The 26,532-nt window shown below is 39.8% G+C and overlaps 1 protein-coding gene across 4 annotated transcripts in view; it reads left to right on the plus strand.

Annotated features, from left to right (window-relative positions):
• DIP2C (disco interacting protein 2 homolog C) overlaps nucleotides 1-26,532 on the plus strand; it is a 335,666-nt gene that overhangs the window by 289,518 nt on the left and 19,616 nt on the right. For 2 of the 4 annotated variants that reach the window (XM_049798792.1, XM_049798794.1), the window contains 4 exons: nucleotides 5,824-5,992; nucleotides 6,940-7,110; nucleotides 14,685-14,714; nucleotides 16,414-16,475. In XM_049798792.1, the coding sequence (XP_049654749.1) occupies nucleotides 5,824-5,992; nucleotides 6,940-7,110; nucleotides 14,685-14,714; nucleotides 16,414-16,475 (432 nt within the window). The remainder of the gene's footprint in view (nucleotides 1-5,823; nucleotides 5,993-6,939; nucleotides 7,111-14,684; nucleotides 14,715-16,413; nucleotides 16,476-26,532) is intronic. The other 2 variants (XM_049798793.1, XM_049798795.1) reach the window with 1 other exon arrangement.

The following is a 26,532-nucleotide window of genomic DNA, read 5'->3' on the forward strand; positions in this document are numbered from 1 at the left end:
TACAATAGGTCTGTTAAACCTGCCTAAGGTCTACAAGGTTCAAGGGCAGCTGAAAGCCCTGAGTTACCTTGATAGCGAGTTCTGCGATGCATTGACAGACTGACTTGAGTTGTGCTCAAGTCTGAGCAATGGCTTATAAATACAAACTGTGCTGTAACGAACTGAGCTGGATGTGTTTAGCCTCTGCCTGCCTTAGGATGTCTCTAATGCCAACAGAAATAACACTGCCGTCTGCATCCTCCAGTTAACCTCAGACTGTGTGTTGTCTATGCAGGGCAAGATGGCCATCTCTCTTTATTCTTTAATACTAAATAGAAACAGTGGCCAGAGTTTTAAAACTTGCTCACTTGCTTTAAGTATTTAGATGAAAAAACTTTGTGTTGAAATGGCTGAGAGCACTCCAAGTTCCACCAAGTGTATGATTCCCACTCCTGGTGCTGCCGGGTGATGTGTTTGTGCTCAGCAGCAGTCAACAACATGCTTCCCAATGAGACTTACACATCAGTCCAGAAGTGCCCAGGAGCAGCCTGGAGCCATGTTAGAAAGATTCCCTTGTGAGGCTCAGATATTGCTGAAACAAGTCTCTGAAAGGAGGAGGTTGAAGCCTTCTGGAGACATGCCAGTAACAAAAAGTTCCAGTTAACCTCTGGCTCTCATTCTGGGCAGACAGCACTGTCCCAGCAGGTGGTGCAGGGACACCTGCAACAGGAACAAAATACTGGCATTTCAGTGTTGACCAAAGACTTACAGGTATCTGGTTGGGGTACCAACACCAGACCTTGAGTTAAAGCAAAGTGCTGGGGTTATGGCACTGCTCTCACCAGCTCCCAGTACTCTGATATGGAAGCTGTAAAGACTGGACCTACTCTCAACACTGGAAGCCTATCAAGATTTATGGGTGAGACCTTTTCCTTTCTGGGAAAATCTGTGTGCCCTACACAGCGATTTGCTATACATTAGTTAAACTTCTCTGTGAGATATCTCTGTCTCTCCAGTACTGATTGCTTATCTGCTTACCATGTGCAGTCATGCTGTTAGTGCACTGTATGCCAAGTGGGCATCTTTGGACTCTGCAGGTGGTGTGAGGTCCTTTACTTCTTCTCCAAAAGTCCCCTTTTTTGTGCACATAGTGGGTCGTCAGCAGAACTGAAGATCTGATCTTGGCCCAAGTCCTATGAAGCCTAGGTCAGGCATATGCCCAAACACTCTCCTCTGTGGCCTGTACCATCCTTCCTACAAGCTCTGGTCCAGACAATTTTGAAGGTTTTTGCTCAGTCCTGTTCGGGTTCCCTCAGTATGCAGATTCTTTTCACAGATTTTGAATTATGGGCATGGCAACTCAGTTATTTCAGGCTCTACCAAATGCCCAATTCCCATACCTGTCCTGCATCACTAAATGCCAAATATCATCTGTAGAAATGCAGAAACTAAATGCATGTACTTAGAAGGCTCAGCACTACCTACTTGCTTCCTGCAGTTAAGTGGGAAAGCAGCACATACCACTCAGAATTAAGGGCAGTGGCGGGTCAGTAGTCTGCCAGAATGCAATTGCAAATCGCAGTTGCCATTTGTCAGCATTTATTGCCCTGCTGAAAGTTTTGGAACTCTAATAAAACCTCAGACTTTACTGTTAATCTGCCTCTGCACAATGTGGGGTACATCTTCGATTCAGTGGAACGGTTAAGTGCCAACATGTCCTTCCAGGCATCTCTGTATGCTGCCAAAACAGCCTGCCAGGCAGTGGAACTGGTGGTGTGATCAGATGGCACCGTCATACCAAAATGCATCCTAGTGCATTTAACTGGAGTATTCCTGTCCTTGGGCAGCCCTTGCTTAGTGCAGGCAGATAGGACTCTTCACTTACTGCCAAAATCCAAGGCTTTGTCCACCACATGGATATTTTTTTCCCCCAGATTGCTTTTTAGTCCCCTAAAGGAAGACAGCATTTCCAAAAGGTTATCTTCCACCTAGCTACCCTGCGTTTCACTCTGCATCTGCATCCCAAAAGTCATTGTGACAAGATGATGCAGGGATGCTCTGTAGTCACTCTCCTTTTTTGTCTTCTTTTTTGCCTACTCCTTTTGCATTTTCTAAAAGTGGTGGAGACTGATAAATAGATGTCCAGGTCTGTCAGATAGTCTCTGCAGTTCTGCACTGTGTGTCCTCCTGTTATAAGACTTACATCAGAAGATGGAGTTACTTTTGTGACAACAGATTTGTACAGCAGTGGAAGAAACAATCTTGCTTCAGTTCCTTCCCAGTATTTATATAACAGTTCTTGCACCTACTCCAATATATCATGTATTGTTGCAATTTCAGAACAGTAATTTTAGCTTCTGCAATTTATATTTAAGCCCCCGACTTTTCCTAATATCCTGTCTCATCTCCCTGATGCCACAGTGTTCACCACGATTTTGTTGCTTCCAGTATGAGAATAGCAAAGCTGACAGCTTAATCATCTCTTGATGACTATCATGTTTCAAGATGAGATGGAACTATTTGTTCAGTGCCTCAGCTTCAGGATTAACTCTACCACATCTAGAATGTACCATACCTAGACGTACCTACTAAACGTCTCTACCATACCTAGAAGTACATGGAGGCAGCATTGACAGAACTTCCTATAGGTTTGGGACCATATCTAGCTTTATCCAACATCTCCAAAGCAGCCTTCCACAACTGCAGTCTGTTGAAGTGCGTGGTCCTCTGCTTAATTGTTGGCATCCGTACTAAGCAAACAACCTCTAACATCTCACAGTGATTTCAAACCACCGGCACAGTAGAAATGTTTCAACCAGCCATACAAAAGAGTATCTTTTTTTTTCTCAGCTTCTCTCCACCAAAACACTGGTGACATAACAGCTTCTCGGGGGTAACATGGAAATATAAAGTCTGCAAATTTGCAAGGATATGTGGCTACCAGGAATGTTTTGTTGCTTGGAGTGATTCACAAAACCTGTGTAATGTTTCTGAGATTGATTCAGGGAGGTGAGCCAAGTTGTGACTGACATCATGGTGACCAGGTGCTGCATAAACCACTTCAGCTGTGGAACTGGCACATTTGCACCAGAAATATGTCTTCGTAGTTCTTCTCCTAGCTCCACTAACTGCTCTAGCAAATCATATTATATGCATGGGTTATTAAACCACAGCTCGGTAGGCAAAGCCTGTGTTGGTCATCAAGTTCCCAGGCATAGTATAATCCTTCTGTAGGTTTATGTACTGTAGACAAGAGCAGCCTATGTCTGAGGAAACAAAGTTTCCTTCCTGCTAGATATTTCCTGCTGCTCTGCAGTTTAATTCTGAACTCCTCAGTATTTCTGAGGCATTAGAAAACTCAGAAAAGGTACTACCAACATCTTCATTTATTTCTGTCTAATCAGAGTCATTTTTTTAGTCAAAGTCTTACCATGAGTGTTTGTTACCCTCAGTCTGGAGAAGATGGGTTTATTTTGCATCCAAATCATGCTTTGCCGCATGGCTGTTGGTGGGAGGTTAAGAGCAAACACAAGTATCTTTCTTACTTGTTCAGCACAAGTTGATCAAGAGAGGGAAACAGTTCACCCCCACTCATTAGTGTTGCTAAGCCAGAAAAGATTTGTCTTTGGTGTACTTTTGTATTCCCAAATTTCACCATTTTGGACTATCTCCTGGTTAAATGCACTTGGAATCAATTTTCTGTTCTTGTACTGAAAGCAATGCAGCTTTTTCTTCCTTTATTACTATGGAGTTTGTGTGGGCATTTCTCAGTACAGGGATTCTTCTGGTTTTGTTTTAATTTGGGATGTTCTGCTCAGTTGAGTAAGTGGCACTTGAGGGATCTTAATGTGGTTCTGACTAATAATTCTCCCACATTTGACCCCAGCAGTTTCTTTATTATTGAGCAGATTTTTTTTCTTCTGATATTGGTTGTATCAACTAGAGGAGTTCAGGGACAGGGGGAAGGGTTTGATGCTCAATTTCTGTATACTGTAATCATACAGATTGGAGCCCATCCCAGGTTCTTACTCGAGTGATTACAGCTTCCTGTTTGTACGAATTATGTATTTACCAGACAGATCACACACCTTGATTGTTTGTGGGGCCCTAACCTTAAATTTGCGAAGAACTAAGACCTTTTGGTTTTCTCTGAAAAACTTAATAGAATTGGCTGAGAAAGAGTGAAGTAAAAACTGTTGCTACTCTCTAGGTGGGTTTGATCTGTCACTTGAGCTCAGGGCATACTCCTTTCAGGCTTGGGTAAGTTTGCCAACTCTCTTGTCATGTGTCTATGAAGCACATGCTCGGGGTTCGGTCATACTTTATTCTGATTCCATAAAAGCAACATAAAAGCATAATGCTTCATTTGACCGTTCTGTGCTATAGTCGTTATGTCAGCCATATCCGAGAACACATCGCTTCGTGGCAAGTCACTGGTCATGAATCATCAAGAGTGGCGTAAATGTGGACAAGCAGTCAAAGATAAAATTTTTACTGTATGATGAATGAAATTATTCGAACTGTAGTTCGTACATATTCCATGACATCCTCTGGCTCATACTCCAGCAGAGACCTAAGCTATTTGGATTATTAACTGCCATTGTGGCTGGACTTGTATAACTTTTATGCCTTTATCATACCAAGTAAAGACATCCAGGTCCCACAAACCTTGTTCTAAGTTGCACAGCTTTTGAAAGCACTCTCATCTGGGTTTGGGGGGAGTGCGGGCACTCACTCACTGAGGAGGGAACCTGTGTGAGCAGCCCATCTTCAAGAATACTAAAAGTGTGTATCTTCTTCCTAATGTCAAATGTTACAGAGATGTTCGTATTCCTGAAAATAAAGTTCCATTTCATGTCTTACCTCGGGCACTTGGATTTGAAAACCTCAGCTTTACTTTACCAAGCTGGCATTTCAAGTTTTCAAGTCAGAAATTAATTTCTCTCATGTGCATCATAAATCTCTGAGGCTTTATGGTCCTTTCTCAGAACTGTGATTTGGGGGTTTTATGATATGACCGTTCCAATTTGAAATATCTACAAATCACAAATTAAGATGTGAGGGGACTGTAAAACTGATGGTAAATCTGCCTGTCTGAGATGAGTGAACAACATAGGACCTATGGGAAATAAAGACATCAAATTGGGAATAATTTTTTTCCTTGGGGAGAATCTTGGTACCAGAGAAATTAGCTCTGTCATAATTGTTTCCTTCAGGGACCCTGATAAGTGTCTTTTCTCAATACTTACACTCACTGGGTATCCAGTAAACAAGAGATGTAGTATATTTGGGTTTTAAAAGTTCATAAAACTTTCACAGAAGAAATTTAAAGCAACAAGGATTGTTAAATTGGGGCCAGATTTACTCCCTTGAAAATGATTGCAAACCTCTTGCTTGCCTCAGCAGGAGAGAGGTTATTTCCATATTAAGCAATCAAGTACTCTTTTAATCAAGGTATCTTAAAATGGTAATTACTCAATCTTAATTATTTGTCAGCAACACATAATTTTTGTTGATATTATAATACTGTTTATTAGCACCATTAATAACCGAGATATTTTGCTCTCTTTGGTATCTAACAGCAAAGTCCAGGGGCATTTTGAGTAAATGAGTATTTTAGGAGCATATTCTGTCTGCATTCCTCATGATTCCTGAGAGACCTGAAGGCATAGCAAAAAACAGAGTTAAACTTCATGTTAAACTACTGGACCTGTAGAGCACTGTAACATTATTACATGGTTCATCCAGTGCTGTGATGAACTTTTTATTCTCGTACCCTATAGCTTGTAAACACCTGCGGACACAGGCGTTTAGCGTGCGTTAACGAATCTTGTGTCTTTACAGCGTTTATTCAGGACACCAGTCTATTTTGATTCCTCCCTCAGAACTGGAGACCAATCCCGCTTTGTGGCTTCTTGCCGTGAGTCAGTACAAAGTGAGAGACACGTTTTGTTCCTATTCGGTCATGGAGCTTTGTACTAAGGGACTTGGTTCACAAACAGAGTCGCTGAAGGTGAGTAATTCTGCCATCCTGCACAACCTGTCGTCTGCACGGTGGTGTTTGAGAACCTTCCCTGCCATGAACAGCTGTGCTAAATGTCTGCAGTGAGGAGAAAACCATCAGAGGGCAAGGGCAGCTTCCACAGAACCCATGTTATTCTTTGCCAAAGGCTATATATGAATATCAGTCATTCTTTTTCAGATCACAAGGCTTTTAAACATCAAGGAAAGGCTTTTATTTACCTAAGCTTTCTGATCTGTGTTGCAGCCCGTGTTGATAGGCAAGTGTTGGAAAACAGAGGTGTAAATGTCCAAGAGGCCCAAGGAGTATTACATTGTATATTATGTTTTATGAATTCTCTGATTATATGAAGTACTAGTTTGGTTTTGGCCCCTGTAGTTAAATAATCAAATACTTAAAAGTACTGTATTGTTTTAACTGGATTGTCCTCATTTTAGCGGGCGGGGGGGGGGGGGAGATCTTCTTTTTTCCCAAAAATTAAAAGCCAGGTTGCCAGTTACGTTTCTGAAATCATCTAGATTTTCCACTAAGCTACTGAAATAAATTAGATCTTGGGATACTGATATTTATGATGTCTCCAGCCCTTACCGTCCTCGCTTAGTAATTTCCTAATCAGTTTTTCCAAGGCTAGACACTGCTTCCTGTTTGCTATTATTCACTGGCTTTCTGAATTAATATTGGGAAATAGCATTTCCTCCCTTCAGAATTAGCATACCCATCTCTTCCTACATGCTAACGTTGAGATGACAAGCAAGTGTATCTGCTCTTCTCCAGCTATTAGACTATCATCTGGCCATCCAGCCTCCAGGAAAGATAGAAATTATACCGGCACCTTAGCCTCTATTCTGCTATTCCTACATAATACACTTATGTACTACTAATTTTTTTTATTAAATCTGCCCATTTGTGGCCTTTGTTACATTTTAACTTCTTTTTAGGCAAGGGGACTGGACCTTTCACGTGTACGGACATGTGTAGTAGTGGCTGAAGAAAGACCTCGGATAGCTCTTACTCAGTCATTTTCAAAATTATTTAAAGACCTTGGTCTCCATCCACGAGCTGTCAGCACATCACTTGGCTGTAGAGTTAACCTGGCAATATGTTTGCAGGTAAGATTTTTCACTCCTTAAGCTCAGAGTTGTTTTAAGAAAATGGTTTTCAGTAAGAAGCATTCATTATATTTCCTTTGGCTGCTCAGTTGTAGACATACTAAGAAAATGCATGTGGTACTTAATGTTCTTGCATATACAGGTAGTAAATTTCTGTTACTTTGTCAACTATTCATCCCTTTCATGTTGCAATCATATCATTTATTCTGCCTATGAATACAGTAATTCAGAAAAGCGCATGGCGCATGGTAGTGACAGAATGCATCCTCTGTACTCCGAAAATAGTATTTAGTCATGTAATGTAGAATCCGGTTTCCAAGTTCTTACTTTAGAATGTTACGAAATGGATTCCTTCTGTTTATAAAATAATCCCAACCGTTACTTAATTAACTAGATAGATATTTTCTGCACACAGTTTATTGCTTACAATGGAAAATTATTTTGCTACATCTCTTTCATTCTGTTTTGATCCACTAATCAGGAGAAAGTATCTAGGGGTAATATAGGATTTAACTTGCATTCTCCAGGAATCTTTATTGAGTCATGATTTTAAGGACAGATGGAGCACTGTAGCTATCTGGTCTGAATTTCTGAATTTCTGGGTTTTCACGCAATGATAACTACACCAAGCAAATAGTTTTAGGTTGATCTGCAGTATATTATTTTATCTTCGAGGAATTTGAGTGATGAAAATTAACTTGCATTTTTGTAAGCTGTTCAATTTTTAATTGATTTTGCCTTATTTTTAGTTTAAATTTATCTGGCATTAGATTCAGCCATATTTTATTATATTTTTCTAATCTAGAATAAAGAATCTCATTTCTATCATGACTCTAATACACATCTTAGTCTTTGATAAATAGATAAAGAATCTTAAGACTTGCTTTCCTGATCTGTGTCTCATTTCTATGACTCCTGATCTCTTTCTGTTCTTCACATCTGATATCAGAACTTCACATATTATTCCTGTACTAATGCCACAGGTGTCCTACGCAGATATAATACGACTTCTGACTTAATAATCTTTTTAAATAATACAAGAATCATCTTCCACATTGGCAGCTGCATTGGCTGGGAGCTCCATATCCATTTGGTCACCTACCATGTCTCCAACCTCTTCAAAGTCACTGTCTCCCCAGTAGAACTTGTCTGTACTCTATATGGTCATCCCACATTTCAAATCTGGCAGTTACCCCTAGTTTACATTAAAGGCTTTCTCGTGCATGTAACATGCATAATTGCTTAGGTGTGGAAACCAGAACAGATCTTCTCAGTGACACTGCAAATAAGGCATTTGCTGTTCTTTTCCTGATTGTAAATGTGAAGATTTTTTATTTTATCAGAAAAATGTGACAAATACAGGTTATGGGTTCAGCACAGACCAGTATGTCTGTGCATTATGCCTGCCTTAGCCTCTTGCCCTGTTCAACATCACTAAAGAATCCTGGCTTTCATCAGACCTTGGCTAAACATGACCTTGTAGTTCAGCATGTTACCACAATATGAACACAGGAGGTATGCCACATCTCCAGTACTGCTTGCTTCCTCTCTCACTACCAGCAAAGTACCCCTTCAGCCTAGGGTGACTTTAATTATTACTATCAAACATATGACAAGGCAAAGCTGGGCAGGGTTAAAAGTAGTTCTGTGTCCCAGAGGTAGAGTTCTTTAGTTTGACATTCTGTAATTGCTGCCATAAATATTCTCCAGAAATAAGAGTTGAAGAAAATCTCTTGTAGTCTCAAAAGCAGCACTTAAATGCTTCAAAACAGTTTCACCCTGATAAAACTTAATAAGTAGTCTTGTGAGAAAAATACATCTTGTAGGTTAGAAACATCTATGAACTCAAGCAGCATCTTCCCCCACATTTCTGTCATGGATTTGATACAAAAAGTACTGACTGAGGTTTTGAAATCTCTTCTACTGAATATTTCTTTGCAAGAATACAGGCAGTTTTGTTTCCTTTTCCATATCTAGAGCCCTGGGTGATGACAAGGCAGAGAGAACAACTCAGAAAACATCTAGGATATCTTTAGGCACTGCCACCTGAGACAGTACAATTTGGATGGTACCAGTTTAGGCCAGTTAGCAGGTGCAGCTCAGTGTGCTTTCCCAGTCAGCAACCCAGTCAAGCCAAACACTTCGCTGGGAGGGGCACAGCAGGCAGCAAGGACACTACTTTCCCTCGAATAGAAAGGGAAAACTGGAGAAAGAGTTGAGCTGGTTACTTGGTAACAATAGTTTTCTAATTTGCTCCTGTATCTTTAGCCATTTTGAAGTGCCCATGGGAGGAGGCGAAGGAGGGAAATGATGGCATACCTTCATGGCCAACTGCTGTGACTTTCCCAACGGATCAGAATGGGGCCCAACAGCTCCACCCTGCAGCTGTGGTGGAGCTACTTCTGAAAAATAACTGAACTTCTCTGGCCTCTGGTCCATGGAGGGACCAGACATGAAGGATGCTGTAGATAACAAGGACATTTTAGCTGCAGAAGTTTGCTTGCCACTAATGAAAATCTCCGCTTCAGGTTTGCAGTGATCTCTGGACTGTTCATGGTGGCTGTTTCACTTACAAGATAAGTCATTTGTTCAGGACAAATAATAAAACCAGGGAATAACACTAAGCAGCAGTAAGCCAGGTTCAGTGCCCAAGTATGCCTCATTGGAAGTAATATTGTACTAGGTCTGCTGGGATGGAGTTAACTTTTCTCATAGCAGCCCATATAGAGCTGTGTTTTGGATTTGTGACTGAAACGGTGTTGACAGCACACCGGTGGTTTAGCTATTGCTGGGTTTAGCTATTGCTAAACAGTGCTGCACAGCATCAAGGCTTTCCCCATTTCTCAGTCTGCCCACTGCACCACCACCCCACTGCCCACAACGGGTAGGCTGGGGGACAGCAAGAGGCTGGGAGGAGACACAGCCAGGAAAGCTGTCCCAAGCTGATCTGGGATATCCCATACCATACAATATCATGCTCAGCATTAAAAAAGGGGGACTTGGTCTTCCAAAGTAGCCATTGCTCAGAGACTGGCTTGGCATCGTTCTGCTTGTGGGAGGTGATGAGGGATTGCTTTTGCATCGCTTAGGGTTTTTTCCTCTTTCCTTCAATTAAACTGTCTTCATCTTGACCCATGGGTTTTCTCACTTTTGCTCTTCCTGTGCTCTCCCCTGTCCTGCTGAGAGGGGAGTGAGCAAGCGGCTGGGTGGGTACTTCGCTGCTGGTGGGTCAACCCACTACAAACGTGCAGGAAAGCTGAATACACTCAGAGGAACTGGAAGTCCTAATCAGCATGGAGTTTGGCTGGATTTTTGCTTGACTGTGTATATCTGCCTTTTGATTGTGTTAACTCCTTAGCTGAACTTTGCTTCTTAGATGGTTCTTTACAGAAATTCTTGAAAGAGTTATTGAATCAAACTGTAAAAGTGGATAGCTCTCTGAAGGAATGTTATTATTGATACTGACTTTGAATTTAAAAACAGCACAGAATGAGAGTCTTGAGTGAGGTGATTAACAGCCTGGCTGATCACAGAGCTTAGTGTCAGGCTTCACGGAGTTCTAGTAAGATGTTGCATCTCAGTTCGTAGGACAAACTAAAAGCCATACACTGTCTAAAGAGTGGTGTGGCTGGAATGAAGAAAAGCCATTTCAGGACAGGCTATATTTAGTAATGTTACCCTTCCAAGTGGAATGGTTTTTGAAGCATTTAAGCCAAGGGTAATTTGGCAAGTTTTAAAGGGGTTTAAAAAATTACTAAAGGTGTTACTTAAAAGCATCACTACAAAACATGTCATTTTAATAGAGAATATAAAGATACAGGATTGCATCTTTTGAAGCATCTGGTAGTAGACATTGCCAAAGACTGGATACTGAGTTAGACTGAATGCTCTTTCAAAACTGTCTGGAAATTTATGGCTAGTGATATTCCAGAATAGCTTGTGGGTTATTCTGTTTTCTGGGCTGAGGAACAGAATGAATTTTAATCCTTGATCAACAGTGTTCCTGAAATTAACATTGTCTTTAATATGTTCCAGAAATGGGTCATGATTTCTGGATTCTTCACACTGCATAAAAATACTTCTAAAGATGTTTGAGTCAGTAGCATCTGCCTTTGCTTTTTTTCTTCCAAGTTGTGTCATCCATGAGATCAGTGTGTGGTTTCTGGAACACCATCTTCCACAGAGATAACTGTGATCCAGCCTATCCTACGGTCTTTCTAAAATATGTATCTACTAATCACCTTTCTAAACATATCTCAATATTCAACTATTGACCCTTACCAGCAAAAAAGCCTATGCAGGTTTTCTTCTCCATAGGCTGCCTCTAACACAACTTGAATGTGATCTTTGATACCTTCTTCACTTAATTTCCAATTTTTTGGACAAATTTAAGACTCAGGTGTTTAAAGGGGAAGGTATCCTGATTTTTTCAAAAAGCATCTACTGTTGTTCCCCCCTCCAGAAAGAAGGGTGGGGTGGTGGTGTATGTACATGTATGTGTGTGTGTCTCTGTGTGTGTGTATAAAAACTTCATAGCAGAATTTGACCTTTTATTAAAGATTACCTTAAAAAGGAAATCATTGTGATAATTCCTTTGGTACAAAAGAGCCTTAGTCTACCAAATGATCTTAATTTCAGGATTAAGATCACTGACAGACTAATGCATTGTCATTTGTATTCATTTCCTCTCAAATTCAGAGCGAATTTACTATGTTTCTTTTGATGTAGTCATTTTGGACTAGATTTTTAGAGGTGTGCTTTTGAAAATAAATAATTCTCTCCATCTTTAGGCACTTAAATACCATTAATGTCTGACCTTTTATGGCTATATAGTCACAGATAATGGTCCAGGGATTTCTGAGATGAAAAAATTGCATCTAGCATATTTTAATTCTCATTAACTAGCATCTTAGCATTCTCAAGAGAGAGAGGAAAATAGATATGAAAAGTAGCCTGTTTCTTACAACAGCACAGATGGTTCTCTAGGATTTTAGCTAATTTCCATTTAAAAACTTGAAATAAATATTTTCATTTTATTCAACCTGCTACTCAATTTCAGTTGAGGAAAAACTTCTAGAAGTTGTTCGTTTTCCTTAGTTAACCCTGAAAATGTACTAACAAATCTGCCCAAGCTAGAGCATGAGAGCAGGATTCATCTTGCTTCTTTTATGTCACCTCTAAGTTAGACGGCAAGGTTAAGTGAGTTATCCAATATCCATCTGTAGTCAGTAGAATCAAAGTAATATTTCAAGAGAGAGCTTCATTCAGCCTATTTCAGGTGCCCATCTTAGGATGGAATTCATCACCATCGGGAGATACTTCCTACCTTATGCTGCACACTTTCTTCTTTGATGGTTGAAGTTATATGAAATGAATCCTTCCCTCACTGTCTAGCAGAGGGAACTTTGTTAGTAAATTTACAGATTAAAGTCAATGCTTCTTTTTACTTAGTGATAGATCACACTTTTTGAGAATCTTCGATACTAAAAGTAATAAGGCATAGCTCTGCGAAGACTGCAACAGGAAACCATGCAGTTTATCAGAGGTATGATTCACACTTAGCACTCTAGTACAGCTCTGGGTGAGTTGCCTCAGATTCTGTGTTTTCCCACCTTTACTATGAGTCATGCCATGAAGTTCTTTTCACAGCTCCAGCTGCTGTGCTTGCTTATGTGAGATTAAGTGTACATTAAAAATCCCATTTCTGAGCATCACTGGAGCAGAAGTAGACTCAGAGTAAACATTGAGGCCACATCCTTAGATAGCAAAACAAAACAAAACAAAACAGCAGTTATTTTAAAATTCTTTAGACTTCTGATTGCCTAGTTCCTGGGTTTTAACTCTGGGGAAGCAGGGGAGAGCGTGCAGCTTGGCCTTTGACTTCAGTGGAAATTAGGTATGGGCCGAGTGCTGGGACATGATCATCCCTACTGCTGACTTGCTGGGGTAGTCCTCTGTGCAGTTTTGACCTGCAATGGTTTCCCAGAGAATAAAAGCCTGGCATGTTGCAGAGGTTTGCACAGACCAGGGGTGGTTCACTGGTGGCAGCCTATGCATCGGCTGGAGGTGCATTTAGTCCAAGGCATGTGACTTATGATGTACCCTTTTTCAGACAGAAAATGGTATTTAGCCCATTTTATTTCCTTGAACGCTACCTGGCATGTCCTTAGTAAGTATCAAATACAACAGAAGTCATGTTGGTTTTTTCCTGTTACCAGCATTACACATGTTCCTATCTCAGTCTCGCAAAATAAATGTGCACAGATGAATTGAGTCAGTCACTCTGATCTTGACTAAGACTCTGCTTCTTTTGAAACACTTTCAGAGTTTCTTAGCTGCAGCTGGCCACAGAAGGACAGTGCTGAGAGTTCAACTGCTGTTTTTCAAGCCCTTCCTTAGTTAAAAGCCATATGAGGCTGCGGTACTCTCAAAGTCCTGGACCTGCAGTAAAGTCACAGGCAATGAATTATATAACTGATGGATTTCACCAATTCTCCTGCTTTCTTGCAGTTACACTGCAGTGTTCAACCTGTATTATTAGTAATATTTCCATTTTGGGGCAGCAATGTAATAACAGATCCATCCTATTTTTTTAAATGCTTCATCTTGCCCTGCATCCAAAATAAACCTGTTTTAAGATGCTGCTGTAGTCTTTAACTTTGCTGGAATTCAGAAGTTTGATGAGAGGGATGTGGGACACCAATGCTCTCAGAGCTGTTTATTTTCACAAGTTGTAGGGCAAGTCCCACTGTAGCCATCTGGTGTTAGATGCTCCACGTGACAGTAGCAGCTCTGTGTTGTCTCTTTGCTGCGTTATAGATCATGTTGGAGAACTGATGGGTTTCTACTGGCTTTTAGTTTTACTGTTATTTATATGATTTACACTGTTTATCAGAGCAAAATAGACTAGGAATGAAGAATTATTGAACTATGAAGTTACTCCATTTAGTTATGGTCTTCTAGTAATTAGGTTGTGCGCGAAGCTTTGTTTTTATTTCACTTTAGGAGCAGGTTAATCTGTATGAAACAAGGTGTAAGTATCTTTCTCCATTGTATACTAATTTTTTTTTTTTTCTAAAAAGTGAGCTTACTTTTGATTTCCAGAGGACATCGCTTACAAACTTCTTTTAGTAGTGAAATGGTAGACCTGGAACCCCTGTCTTAATGGATGTGCATTAAAATAGCAGGGCCATAATATTTACTGACTTCTTCACCAAAACCAAAAAAAAAAATCAGTATACTAGACACATGTTTTCCACTAACAACGTTGTCTGTAGTGTCCTAAAACCATTTAAGTCTGTTTGTCCAAGGTTAGCAGTCTACAGCTGTCTCTTCTGTTGCTCTACTAAAATGTTGACACCTCATTTTTTACTTTTTTTAACCTTTAATGGTATAATGGTTAATTTGTAAGATTCCTGTATTTGACATTGTTTTTCTTTTTATTTTACTCCCTGCTTTTTGCATTCTCCTCTTTTTTTTCTCCCACCCTTCATTCCCATTTTTTTATTATTATTTTCGTCTTGTGTTACCTTCTTTCCTTCTCTCCCTCATCCCTGCTATTCCTGCTGCTATAGCCTCACAGGCTGGGGAAGCTGGCCGAGCAGGTAGGGGATTTTCATGTTCCCTCAATACCCACCTATCAGCTTCCAACAGTGGGACAGACTAGAAATTGAGTCTGGAGATTTGGGGATTTTCAGATCCTTCTATGAAATTATAAACAAGTCCAGTATAGCTTTATCTGGATGCAGGTTTCATCAAATATTAGCTGTCTGTTGTAACAATTTCATTCACACTGAAAATAACAAATACCATAGTGATTGTCTTTGATTTTCAAACTTGACTGTTTCCATTGTTTTATAAATCAATTCAGGTTTAGGTTTTTTTTTTAAAAAGAATCAATTTTTCCTTGGTTTTGGTTTTTTTTTCAACATTGCATATATTTCAAAGAAGTTCTCCACTCAGCACTAGTCTGTTACACTGCTGAGTTTACTAGTAGACTGAAAATCATGTCGTTAATAGCTAGAAAGGATATTGTATCTTGTATTGTGTATAACAAGCTAAAGAGGCTAACATGCATGTGCAGCTCTATTACTCTTTTTCTCCTCTGGTGGTGGGTCACTATCAGTATCTGTACAGTAAGTATCAATTGGTAGTGGTAACTCTTTTCCCCTTTAGTTACAGAAATTATCTATTTGTGGAACTCCATCACAATTTTCTGTGCTCAACAAATTGTAGAACTACCACCCAGCATTGCAGAAATGCAAAATTTAGCCCTAGACATTCCTAATGTGAAGAATTATACTCTATAATATATCCCAAATGGGACAGAAATCACTGGGAGTTGATGTTGCCTGATGTTTTAAGTAGTAAACATCTAAATAACTGATAAAAGAGTTCCTGCACCTGTAGATTTCCAGGATTAGGTGAATTTATCTGCTGAAAATAAAATTTCCAAAGTTCCAGTGTTCCAAAATGAAGTTTTGCTTTTCTTCTAGCTTTCTGCTTAGCAGTGATGTGAGGTATGCAGCAGAGAAAAGAGCTGTAGACTAGAGCATTAAGAATTCACATGATGTTCATTGGTGATGAGTTTGAAGTTTCAGATAAGGAAAGATCATTGCAGGTTACAAAACTGCAGCAAAACTGTGGGTGGAAAGGCCTAAAAGACTGTATCATCTCTGCATGAAAGGAAACTAAAATTAGTCTACTGCTTTTCAAGTAACTAAATATTGTGACACAAAGCAAGGATTTAAATTATGCAGTGGAAGACTGAAAAGGAACAGAATAATTGCTTACAGACCTTCGGTCCACATTGGTTCATGTCATGCGTGCTACCTTTACTATCTTTAGCTTCAAGTATATTCTCTGTTGCATGTATGGAAGACTATCAGTAAACCATGCTTCACATTCCTGACCATGTGCTTCTGCCATTAAACTGTGTCTCCTCAGCAATTTCCGCGTTCCTTTATATGGCAAAATGTGTTTAACATTTTTTGTATGTATCCACGTGCTGATTACTTGGCCTTCTGTAGCAAATAAAACCTATGTTGACACGTGTTTGGTTAAGTAATATGGCCGCTCGATGTTTTTCCGAACCCCAAGGTAACAAGTTCCTGACGGTAGGTATGTTTTCTAGTGCTCTTTCTGATTCTGTAAAGCTGAGCTTTGTTTGATGAATAGCTTAAATATAACTTGTCGTTTGATTAGCATAATTAGCAGTGAAGTGGACGTTCGGTTATTTGGGGGGTAAAACTCTTTTCTCCTCCCAGCCTTCAGGTTCTGATTAGCTGATGTTGTTGTTCACAGGGAACATCTGGACCAGATCCCACCACAGTGTATGTTGATATGAGGGCACTGAGGCATGACAGGTCGGAACCACCTTTTTCTTTTTCTCTAATACACACAATTAACAGAGTTTCTATCGAGAAAGCTACTTCAGCACACCTCAGGTCCCTGAAAACCTTTGTAATCCTCATAAATAATTTGTGCTAACTCCTACCAGCAAGCAGATATAGACATTTTTATTAGTTGGTTAATTAATTTTACCATTGATAAAACTGAAGCATCTGACATCATCACTGCAATGACTTCCAAGATTCCCTGCTTTTCTTGCCTTCAGAATTTCATGACACTTGTATCCAGGACCTAGCTGTTCCCTAAGAAATGGAGTCCCGTTGGGCCTCTTAGCTTCACAGAGGTGTTTCTCCTGGGTTGGCAGCTGTTAGCCAGTGGGGAGACCATGGGGGCATTTTGCTGCAATTCTTAATGCTGCAAGACTATGAGGAAATGGATTATTGACTTCAGCCATTGTGAGCAACCACATTCTGTAACTGTGTGTATTTTCTAGTTCTGTCTTTAATGTTAGATACATACACAAGAAGGGAGAACTAAAATTTACCACTAGCGGTATTAAGAGGATGTCTGAAATCGTATGGTTGGAGGGAGACTTGTGATTTTAGATGTAATTTTAGAAAATACCCATGCATATATATTTAAGTTTTCCAATACTCTGGACAAAAGGCTAGCAGGTAGTCTCTTTACAAAATTTTAACAAAAAGTTTTCTATTAACTCTGGAAAAGGTGAACATTTAATTGACAGTGTTCACCAGTTCTGGTTCCTCTAAAACATCATCCAAATAGGGCTTTTTTGTTGTTGTTGTTGTTCTTTTTCTTTCATCCTTCTTAAAAGCTTATGTTGTGGTTTAACTGCAGCCAGCCACTAAGCACCAATGCAGCTGCTCGCTCACTCCCCCCATGGCAGGATGTGGGAGAGAATCAGAAAAGTAAAAGTGAGAAAACTTGTGAGCTGACATAAAGGCAGTTTAATAGGTAAAGCAAAAGCCATACACACAAGCAAAGCAAAACACGGACTTCATTCCCCACATCCCATGGGCAGGCAGGTGTTCAGCCATCTCCAGGACAGCAGGGCTCCATCACGCCTGACGGGGACTTGGGAAGACAAACGCCATCACTCCGAATGTCCCCCCCTTCCTTCTTCTTCCCCCAGCTTTATATACTGAGCATGACGCCGTATGGTCTGGGATATCCCTTTGGTCAGTGGAGGTCAGCTGTCCCAGCTGTGTCCCCTCCCAACTCCTTGTGCCCCCCCAGCCTCCTCGCTGGTGGGGTGGGGTGAGAAGCAGAAAAGGCCTTGGCTCTGGGTAAGCACTGCTCAGCAGTAATGAAAACATCCCTGTGGTATCAACACTGTTTTCAGCACAAATCCAAAACATAGCCCCACACTAGCTACTATGAAGAAAATTAACTCTATCCCAGCCAAAACCAGCACTGCTTAACAGAGAATTTGTTCCGCTTAGGTGAATACCAACTTTGACTATATCAAAGTGACCAGCTTAGCACTGCAGGCCCAAATTATCCTCTGGATAGTTAAGTCAGGTACACATACAGATATTTTCTTGTAGCACAGGAGTTTGGCAGGTGGAAGAAAGGAACTGCAAGATAGTTGACTCTCTCATCATTTCTTTATTCCTTTTGCACACAATGTTAGCAACAATAATGCTTATGTTTGATCCGTCCTTTTGGATACTACGGTCTGCATAACCCAGCCATAGAACACTTGGTCTTCTTGGCCCAACAATTGCGGTACTGTGTAGACACATCCCATGCTCATACTCAACCCAGTGACAAAAAAAGGCCTTTTTTGTAAAAAGGTGTTATCGTTATGTGAGCCTACTATCTCTGCATTGGACTTTTGAAAGGAGATTTATTTGAGAAGTTGAATGATTTATGTTGTAAAAAAGAAATGAGAAGTGGAGCATTTCTTTACCTAATTGCACAGCAAACACTGTGACCAGGACAGACCTCATCCAACCTGAAGTGGTCTCCTAGGCTCATTCTGTGGTCACTGGAGAGGTGTGCACACCACCAGTGTGTCACAGCTATCTCAGACATGCACCAACATATGATGAATTGGCCTTTAAGGTACCTTTCTTTATGTATTGATGAGGAAGGAAGCTTACATGACTAGCTTTGGAAATCAAATGTTTAATAGACACAGTAAGCTGAGACTCACCCATAGGTTTGCTCTAATCTCAGAGCTCTGAGATAGTTGAAGATTAAGTTGAACACAATGTAGATATATATGTGTAAGCATCATTCAAGTGCAGGAGAAAGAGCTAATGAATCATTAAAAATAAAGTTGCAGCTATAGAGGAGAAAGAAAAACGCAAATGTAGATTAATTCCTTATTGGAGTTATTTTTTCTGAGAGGAGAAAGAAATTTATAGAATATTCATTGCAGGGGAAGTATATAGAAGCAGAGAGAGAGAGAGAACATAACAGTCACAGTTAATAAAAATTATAAACAATAAAGATAAATTTGTATATATTTATATAGAGGAAATAAAATTTACTCTTCATAAAAACTGCATAAACCATGGGTATACTATTTCCCTGCCTTAGCATGTCATTGAGAAGTAGGCATCATTATCAAGATCAGATTTTGCAGTGTTTTAATGTATATTTAGTGACTAGTTCTACAGAACATGAAAGAAGACAATCTTTAGAGTTGGCTTCTCAGATTGTGGTAATACCGATTTTAATTTGATGGATTAAAGCTGTGCCTCATTTACTCAATCCTGTGGAATTTAAAATAGATTCACAGGTCATAAATTAGGGGACAAAACAACTTTATTTGACATAGTCTCTTCACACTTGCTGTTTCTGACCATTTTAGTGGAACTGAATGTCACTACTGCTTAACAGTAACTGAAAGATTGCTGTACATAACTGTGAGACTGTATAGTAACAACCCACCAAGTCTTTGCAGATCAGCCAGTCCCCCAACAATATGAAAAATTTACATTGTACACATAATGTGAGAAAATTTTTTTCTTATTTTATATTTTAGAAGATATTTTCCAGAATGTGAAAAAGAGTGAACTTTTTTTTTTTTTTTCTTGGCATGTGTTTTCATAACACTTCCTAGTTGCTGCAAAAAGCAGCTATGGTTCATCTCTTTGAGATTACTCAAATCCTATGCACATCTATAAAAACTAATAATCAGGTTTAATACAACTATTTCAAGCTCATCTGGTAATTATGTGTTTGCACACTTCACAGCTTATGAAAATGTTGGTTGGTTAATGGGAGTTGAAATAAAAATACCTGTGCTATGTACAATTTGTGTAGAGCTCTAGGGGTGGTCGGTCGACCAAACTAGACATTTCCCCCCAGCTCTCCATGGATTTGGATGGTTTGCTTCTTAGGTCAGGTGGGATGTTCTCAAACACCTTTCTGTGTGTGCCTTTGTGTGGTTTTGAGCCACTAGCCCAATGGTTTAGCTGCTGGGACTCTGCAACTCTGGCCATAGTTGCCAGCTGAGGGAAATGCCTGGGACTGGGCTCACCTGGAGGTTCAGGAAACTTGTGGCAAGGGGTTCAAGCACTTGATCAGTGGCTGGCATCAGTTATGGTACTGGGAAAAGGCTTGATTGCCTAGCTCTGAGCATCTGGAGCAGTTTTAGGTGCTACAGCTACTCCAGCAGGGTCTCCCATAGAGCACTGTTGAGATGTCCCAGGCACCCTGTGCTGTCTCAAATGGCATTCAATACCTCTTTTTGGAAACTGAGTAACATCCTAATAGCAAGAGTATACAGCTCTGGCTTGCTTTTGGTGACAATACATCAGTATTGTTGTACTCTGCATCTCATCGATCAGACTGTCCTTAGATCAGTGTCCTCAGGATGGCCAAGAAAGAGTAAGCAAAACCAGGCAAGTCCTGCCTTGGCTGTTTAATAAAAAAACAGGAGAAGACTCCTGAATTAGCACCAAGTGGCTGATATGCCCCTGCACTGCAGTGCAATGCAATTTAGAGAGGTTAACTCAGCTCCAGTAGGCAAAATAGGTGGATTAATGCTTCACCATGCATGAACTGGCCTCGCGGCAGGCTGCACTGGCACGGCACGCCTGGTCCCAGTTGCTGACGGTGCAACTCAGGTCATGTAAATGTGCCTGTGTGCATCTGCAGGGACAGCAGATGCAACAAAACTCCAGGCCTGAGCACCCTGTCTGGTGGTTGACTGCGTTTCTCTGCTGCTGCGTCTGGGAAAATAACTTTACCCACCTGCCCCCCCCCCCCCCCCCCCCAAAAAAAAAAAAGAAATAGAATAAATATATTCATATTCTTCTCCTGCTGTCTAAACTGCTGATTTTCAGATCACTCCATCATCATTTTAGACCAGTCATGCTCTCCTCAGAAAGCTTTTCAGATGTTAAGCACGAGATGCCTAGATATGCTAAAAGCTGAGAAGTGTTTGGAAGATAAGAGAGAGGGAGAGACCCTTTTCTCGTCATACCAAAACACCAAATATTTGAAAGATGTTGGCTTTTATAACACTTTCATGCTTTTGTAGCAGTAAAGATGCAAATTTAAAGCCCAAGTATCCATTTTATCCAGGATGTTCTAAAACAATATGTTCATGTGTTTACAAAATTAAAAATGTCCAAAAAGAAATACATCTCTGATATTACCATTAAAATTTCACAGCCTCTTCATTCTTAACAGCAGCTTAGTTATTCATAGAAAAATTATTTATTGGCAAAAGGAGCCCCTTCATCAAACTGAGAATAGACCCCATGTTTATTCCAAAAAATGTCTTCCTTTCACATAGACAGGGCAAAAATATGTTTTAAAAGTGTTCTTCAGGAGGTCAGGCTGGGTTTTCAAATGTTTCAATATATTTGCAAATATTCTAAAACATATTTTTATTTAATAATTCAAAACTGTTTTCAAAATGTTGCTGTTTTAACCTGCTAGTTTAAATTTTGACATTACCTTAAATTTGAAATGAAGCTGGTATGACTAAGAAATAAAATATGCAAAATGTTGAAACATTTCGACTGCTTTGAATTTTTGCTCAGATTTTTAACATAGGAATTTTTTTTCTGTGTTTCTGTATCTTTCATATTTAAAGTGTTATATAAAGGATTTCCGCAGAAGTTTTAATTAGTGAGCTGAAAAATCCATCTGGTGACGGCTGAGGGAGATCATTGATCTTCTCCTAAAGTTGAAACTTCCTGCAAATCCTGTAAAGATAAACATCCTCTTGCATCCTAACATTGTCTTCTATAGCAAAACCTTATCCATAAAGAAAAAAAGGTTATGAAAATCACTGTCCTGCACTAAGTGGGGCAAGGAAAGATCTACTTTGATATCGGAGTTTATTTTAAAAGGACAAAAAAGTAAAAGAAAACAAATTCATTGCAGTCTAGGTCTACCCCCAAAAGCAGGTAAAAATGTTGCTAGTCTTCTTGTTCAGTAGCAGGTAGTGACAACTTATGAGCTCTAATGGAGTGGAGGCTTAGACTTCTAGGGGGAGAAAGCCACTAATCAAGTCACATATGTATTGATGAAGATTTTGATACCATTTTGCATGCATTTGTAATAGACAGTTTCCCCTTATTTTGACTACAAATTGTATGCAAGCTGATTATTGAACTACATCCACATTTTGTACGAAACTGGGCAAGAATGAAGACTTTCAACCAGCGTTAGTAAACACTGTTCACAATGCAGGCATCCTTATCCCTTATATCCTTCTGATCCTGTCTTTAAATTCCTGTATTCCCTTTGGTGAAATAATAGGTGCATTAAATGATCATTTAAATTACTCAATTTCATCTAGTTAAGTCTGTATTTTTTTCAGTAGGGTTAGAAAAACGGATAATTTAATTTATTTAACCCTTTTGTGGTTTACTAGATTTCCTTTTGAGCTACATGTATTGGTGAGCTACTTTGATAGTTTCTTGGTCACAGACATGGTGAGGCAGCTGGCACCAAAGAGGGAGCCAAATCACGATGTAGGATATTGCCAAATAGACTAGAAGCACCAAGATGTATTTGGCTTCAAGTTACAAATTTTTTAGTCTGGCTATCATTCAACATGTATCCATAGTGTCTCATTTAAACTCCCACTCCATCATTAGAACATTTATTTTAATCTGATTACCCTCTGTATTTATTAAACAAGCAGTTTGTAGAGCTCTACAAATAGGTATCTTCTCTTCTTATGTGGTCACTGACATGTTCCTGGAGTGATGCAAATTAGTATATCTCTTAAAAATAAGTGACCCTTATATATACATATGTCATTAGCAGACTTGATTTCTTAGGAAGTCTTTTGTATGTTGTGCTAAATCTTACTGTTCATTTTGGACTTCGGGGGTGTTCAGAGATATCTGAATTTCCATCAGACTTGCTCAGACATGTCTCCTTGACAAAGGTGATTTCAGGGGATGGAAATTCTGAACCTCATTGCCCAAGAAAAGAAGGGAACACTTGTAGCATTTCAAAGATATGTGAAAACAGTTATTTAGGATTTATTTTTATAGATTGCTTATACACGGAGCCCAGTCTCAAATGCAGGCTCTGTCAAAAGGAATCACTTAAGGCTTTGGCTTCATTTTAATATATTCCAGCATTTTAGACTTCATGCAGGAAAAGAAAAATAGCCTTTTATTCTGGCTGTCAATTGTTTATCCTTCTCCTCCATATTTTACTAAAACTTACATGTTGTGTATACATTGTTTTGGGTAATGCCAAGCAACAAAGCCACGGGAGCTTTTTTCCTAATTCTCAAACACTTCCACTCCATCTACCTTGAAAAATACTTTATTGTAGGGTTACCAGACAAAAGAACTACTTAGCTAAATTATTATCTAAGCTGTAGCCACAGCAGTGCTCTGTAGCACAGTCGCAGCATGGAGGATAACCATTCTATAGTCACGTAGTAGGGAAAAGAGACTGGGGAGGAGATAAGTGAGAAGGAGACATGCTAATGGCAAGTGACAGTAAAATAGTTACCTTTTGTGAAACTTTAATTGATTAATCATACTTGAAAGCCATTTGCCTATGGTAGCAAAAGAGAAACTTTGAAGAGTGCTCCCTGATGTGCTGGGGAGCAAGAGCAGTGCTATTTTTAGCTCTTGTAATGGGTTACAGGGTACAGAGCCCGGTCACAGGTTACAGAAAATCCCAGTCCTCAATTATTTGCTCTGTGTGGGGTCCAAAGGGGTAGTTAAAATCTATTATTGCCCCCTTTGACACCCAGCCTCATTTTCCCTTGCAGTGAGATTCAGTAGGTAAAGTGTGTAGAGTATTTTGAGGTTTGAAGTACTGTATACCTGGTGAAATGTTCAAAACATAGACCTCACAAGTCATTGGCCTCAGAAAGCCACCAGAGCTTTATACACAATAAGCTTAGTTACAAATTGATACCTCCAGCAGTGCCATTCCGGTCATCCTGAGTTTCGAGGATGTTCTCGTATGTGTGCCTCCAATTCCAAGTTTCACACATCACCCATGCCTTTTTTTTTTTATATTGTCTGTTGCTTTAGCTCTTCGGGGGTTTTTCTGTTACCACAGAAACAGGTTTTTCATGGAAGAACTAAAAGATTTTCACCCCCGTGAAGTCAGCAGAAGAGGTAACTCAGTTGAGGGGCTGAGGTATTTAAAATAAAACCCAAGTCCCTCAAAGTTTTAAGTATGATAACTAACAATGCAGTTTTATTTTGAGGAGTCTTTGTAGAAACAGCTGGCTTTTAGGCATTTTGCCCATTAACTTGCAGAATTTCATTAGTGATTTTAAGCTGTCATGGTACTGGCAAAACCCTCCACGTTCTTCATGTTTTCGCTCACAAGAAAATACAGCCTTAGCCTTTTAGCAGCATTGTGTTTTGTTTCTGCTGTGCAAACACTGCTGTCTCAAAAATCCCCTTGGCACTGTTTCTGATCTAAGGGAAACAAATCTCCTAGAAAGAAAAGTTAATTCGGGCTGATAAGCATCATATCAACACTTCCAATTCTTACTTAGAGAAGTCCTGGTCTCTCTAGAGTAGAGGAAAGGTTCTGTCTTGCTGTTCCTGCCTGCGTCAGGGGACGAACCAAGAGACTTGTTCAACCTCTGTGCGCTGGATAGTAAGTGATGAGGCATAAAGCTGATGACCTGGGAAACTGAAGAGGAGTAAATATCATCTAAGGGATTGAACTGTTTACGTATGAGGATCCAGAGTTACAACAAAATTTGTAAATGTACTTATTTTAAGAGCTTTGAAAAATGCTTCATGTTTCCAGGCATAGAGCAATTTCTGTTGCAGGGCAGAAGGGGTCAAACATCCAACAACTTTCAGATGGGAAGTCACCCTCTCTTGTCCCAATCTGTCTGAGCTGTGAGACTAAACTAGGGGGATGGGAGCCCTACAAAGCAATTTCTGTGCTTTCTAAGGCAAGATTACTAGCTCTTGAAGTATTTCCTCCCTTGAAACAAGTCTGTTTCTTCCTTGATAAAGTCATCTTCAAGGGATCAGAATATTACGATTTTAGTGGCACAGGACAATAAGAGTTGGCTTTAAATGTGGTTTTTGAAAGAGGATGTGGTTTAGCATACTTTAACTACAAATCAAGAAATTCCAGTTACATTTCCCTGGAGGGCTTAGGGGAAAGAGAATAGTGTCACATGTACCAAGTAAGACAAAGACAAAGGGAAAACAAAAAGCCATACCTTTCCTGGAAAGTAGGTGTACTGCAGTTGTACATTTGTGTAGTTGTTTGCAAGTGCCATTTGCATGTCATTTTTCAAACATAAGTGAAAGAACTAGATGGAAAGTCGTTCCATTTTTTTCTGTTTTTACAAACCAGTTTTGAATTTCCCAATAATACTCCAGCTTATTAAAATACGCCAACATTTTTATTCCTGAAGAATGTCTGATGCTGTTAAAAAAAGGGGATCTCCCATTCAGAGTATACTGAGCTTCTTTGGTGTTACAGGTCCTTCTCTTTCAGTCATGCTACTTACAGAAGCTGGTAATTGATAAAGCAAGCTGACTGCTCACATTTCTGAGGAAGTTTTGTTAAAAAACCTATTTTTTTTCCCCATACTTCTTTCTTTCTCTCTCCCAGAGTTTGCATTGAGTCTAGCCATACAGTTACAGGAATGTCTTTGAAAATGCATTTTTCATTCTTCCATTTTCTTTACAAATAAAATCTATTATGTATTTGGTTTGTACAGGTAGTGTATTCTGAAGTGTAATTTGCTTTCTTTCCCTCATTATGCTATATACTACTAATGTAGCACTAAACAGTGATGATTTCAAAATGCCAAGAGTAATCAACAGAGTACATTTACTGTTTCAGTAGTGGAGGAAAAAGCGCTGCTTTCCCATACTGCTACCTTACAGTGCATTTCACAATAGAGACATCTGCTTTGAAGGAAAAATACTTAATGAATACATGTAAAATTTGGAGTGAGCCTTTGTAGCTTCTGCAGACCAAGCCATGGACTGTGGTATGCTATGAGATGGAGCTTCCTAAGTGCTTTCCATCCCTCTTTCCTTTCCCCTCTTCTCTTGCCAGCCTTTGCGGGCCTTTACTGTCCCACACACTGACAGTTTTTTGCAACAGATAATTCAGCAGAGGGTGCTGTGCTGGTGGTTACTCCTGGGAAATGGCCTCTGTCACCTTTGAGACCCGCTCCAGCTTTGCTAGCCTCAGGCACTCATTTGGCTCCTGTCATCAGTGGAGTCTCTGTCTGTAGGAATACTGAATGGTTAGTGTTGGGAAGGAGAGCTCTGAAAAACAGTAAAAGCATCCTTTATTTATATAAGGATCTGTCACTAACTTGGTTAGAAATGTAATATCTTCTTAAATGGCTCTCTTCAATACCTCTTAATATGTTGCTTCAAGCCTCACATATCCTTGTTATTGCATATACTAGACGCGTCTGTTTGCAGATGAGCTTACTTATGTGAAGAGTCTTGTGAAGCTGAGCCACGGTTCCCAATAAGCCTGTGAAAAGGACAGTCCATTTTCAGTGCCTTCAGGTGTATAAGGCACTGCTGCTTGTTGGCAGCGCTGACCTTTTCTTCAGAGTGGTAATCTGCAGTTTTAATTAAACTGAAAAACTAGCTA

This window comes from Accipiter gentilis, chromosome 4 (assembly GCF_929443795.1).
Source record: "Accipiter gentilis chromosome 4, bAccGen1.1, whole genome shotgun sequence".
In the NCBI taxonomy this organism is placed as follows: Eukaryota; Metazoa; Chordata; class Aves; order Accipitriformes; family Accipitridae; genus Astur; species Astur gentilis.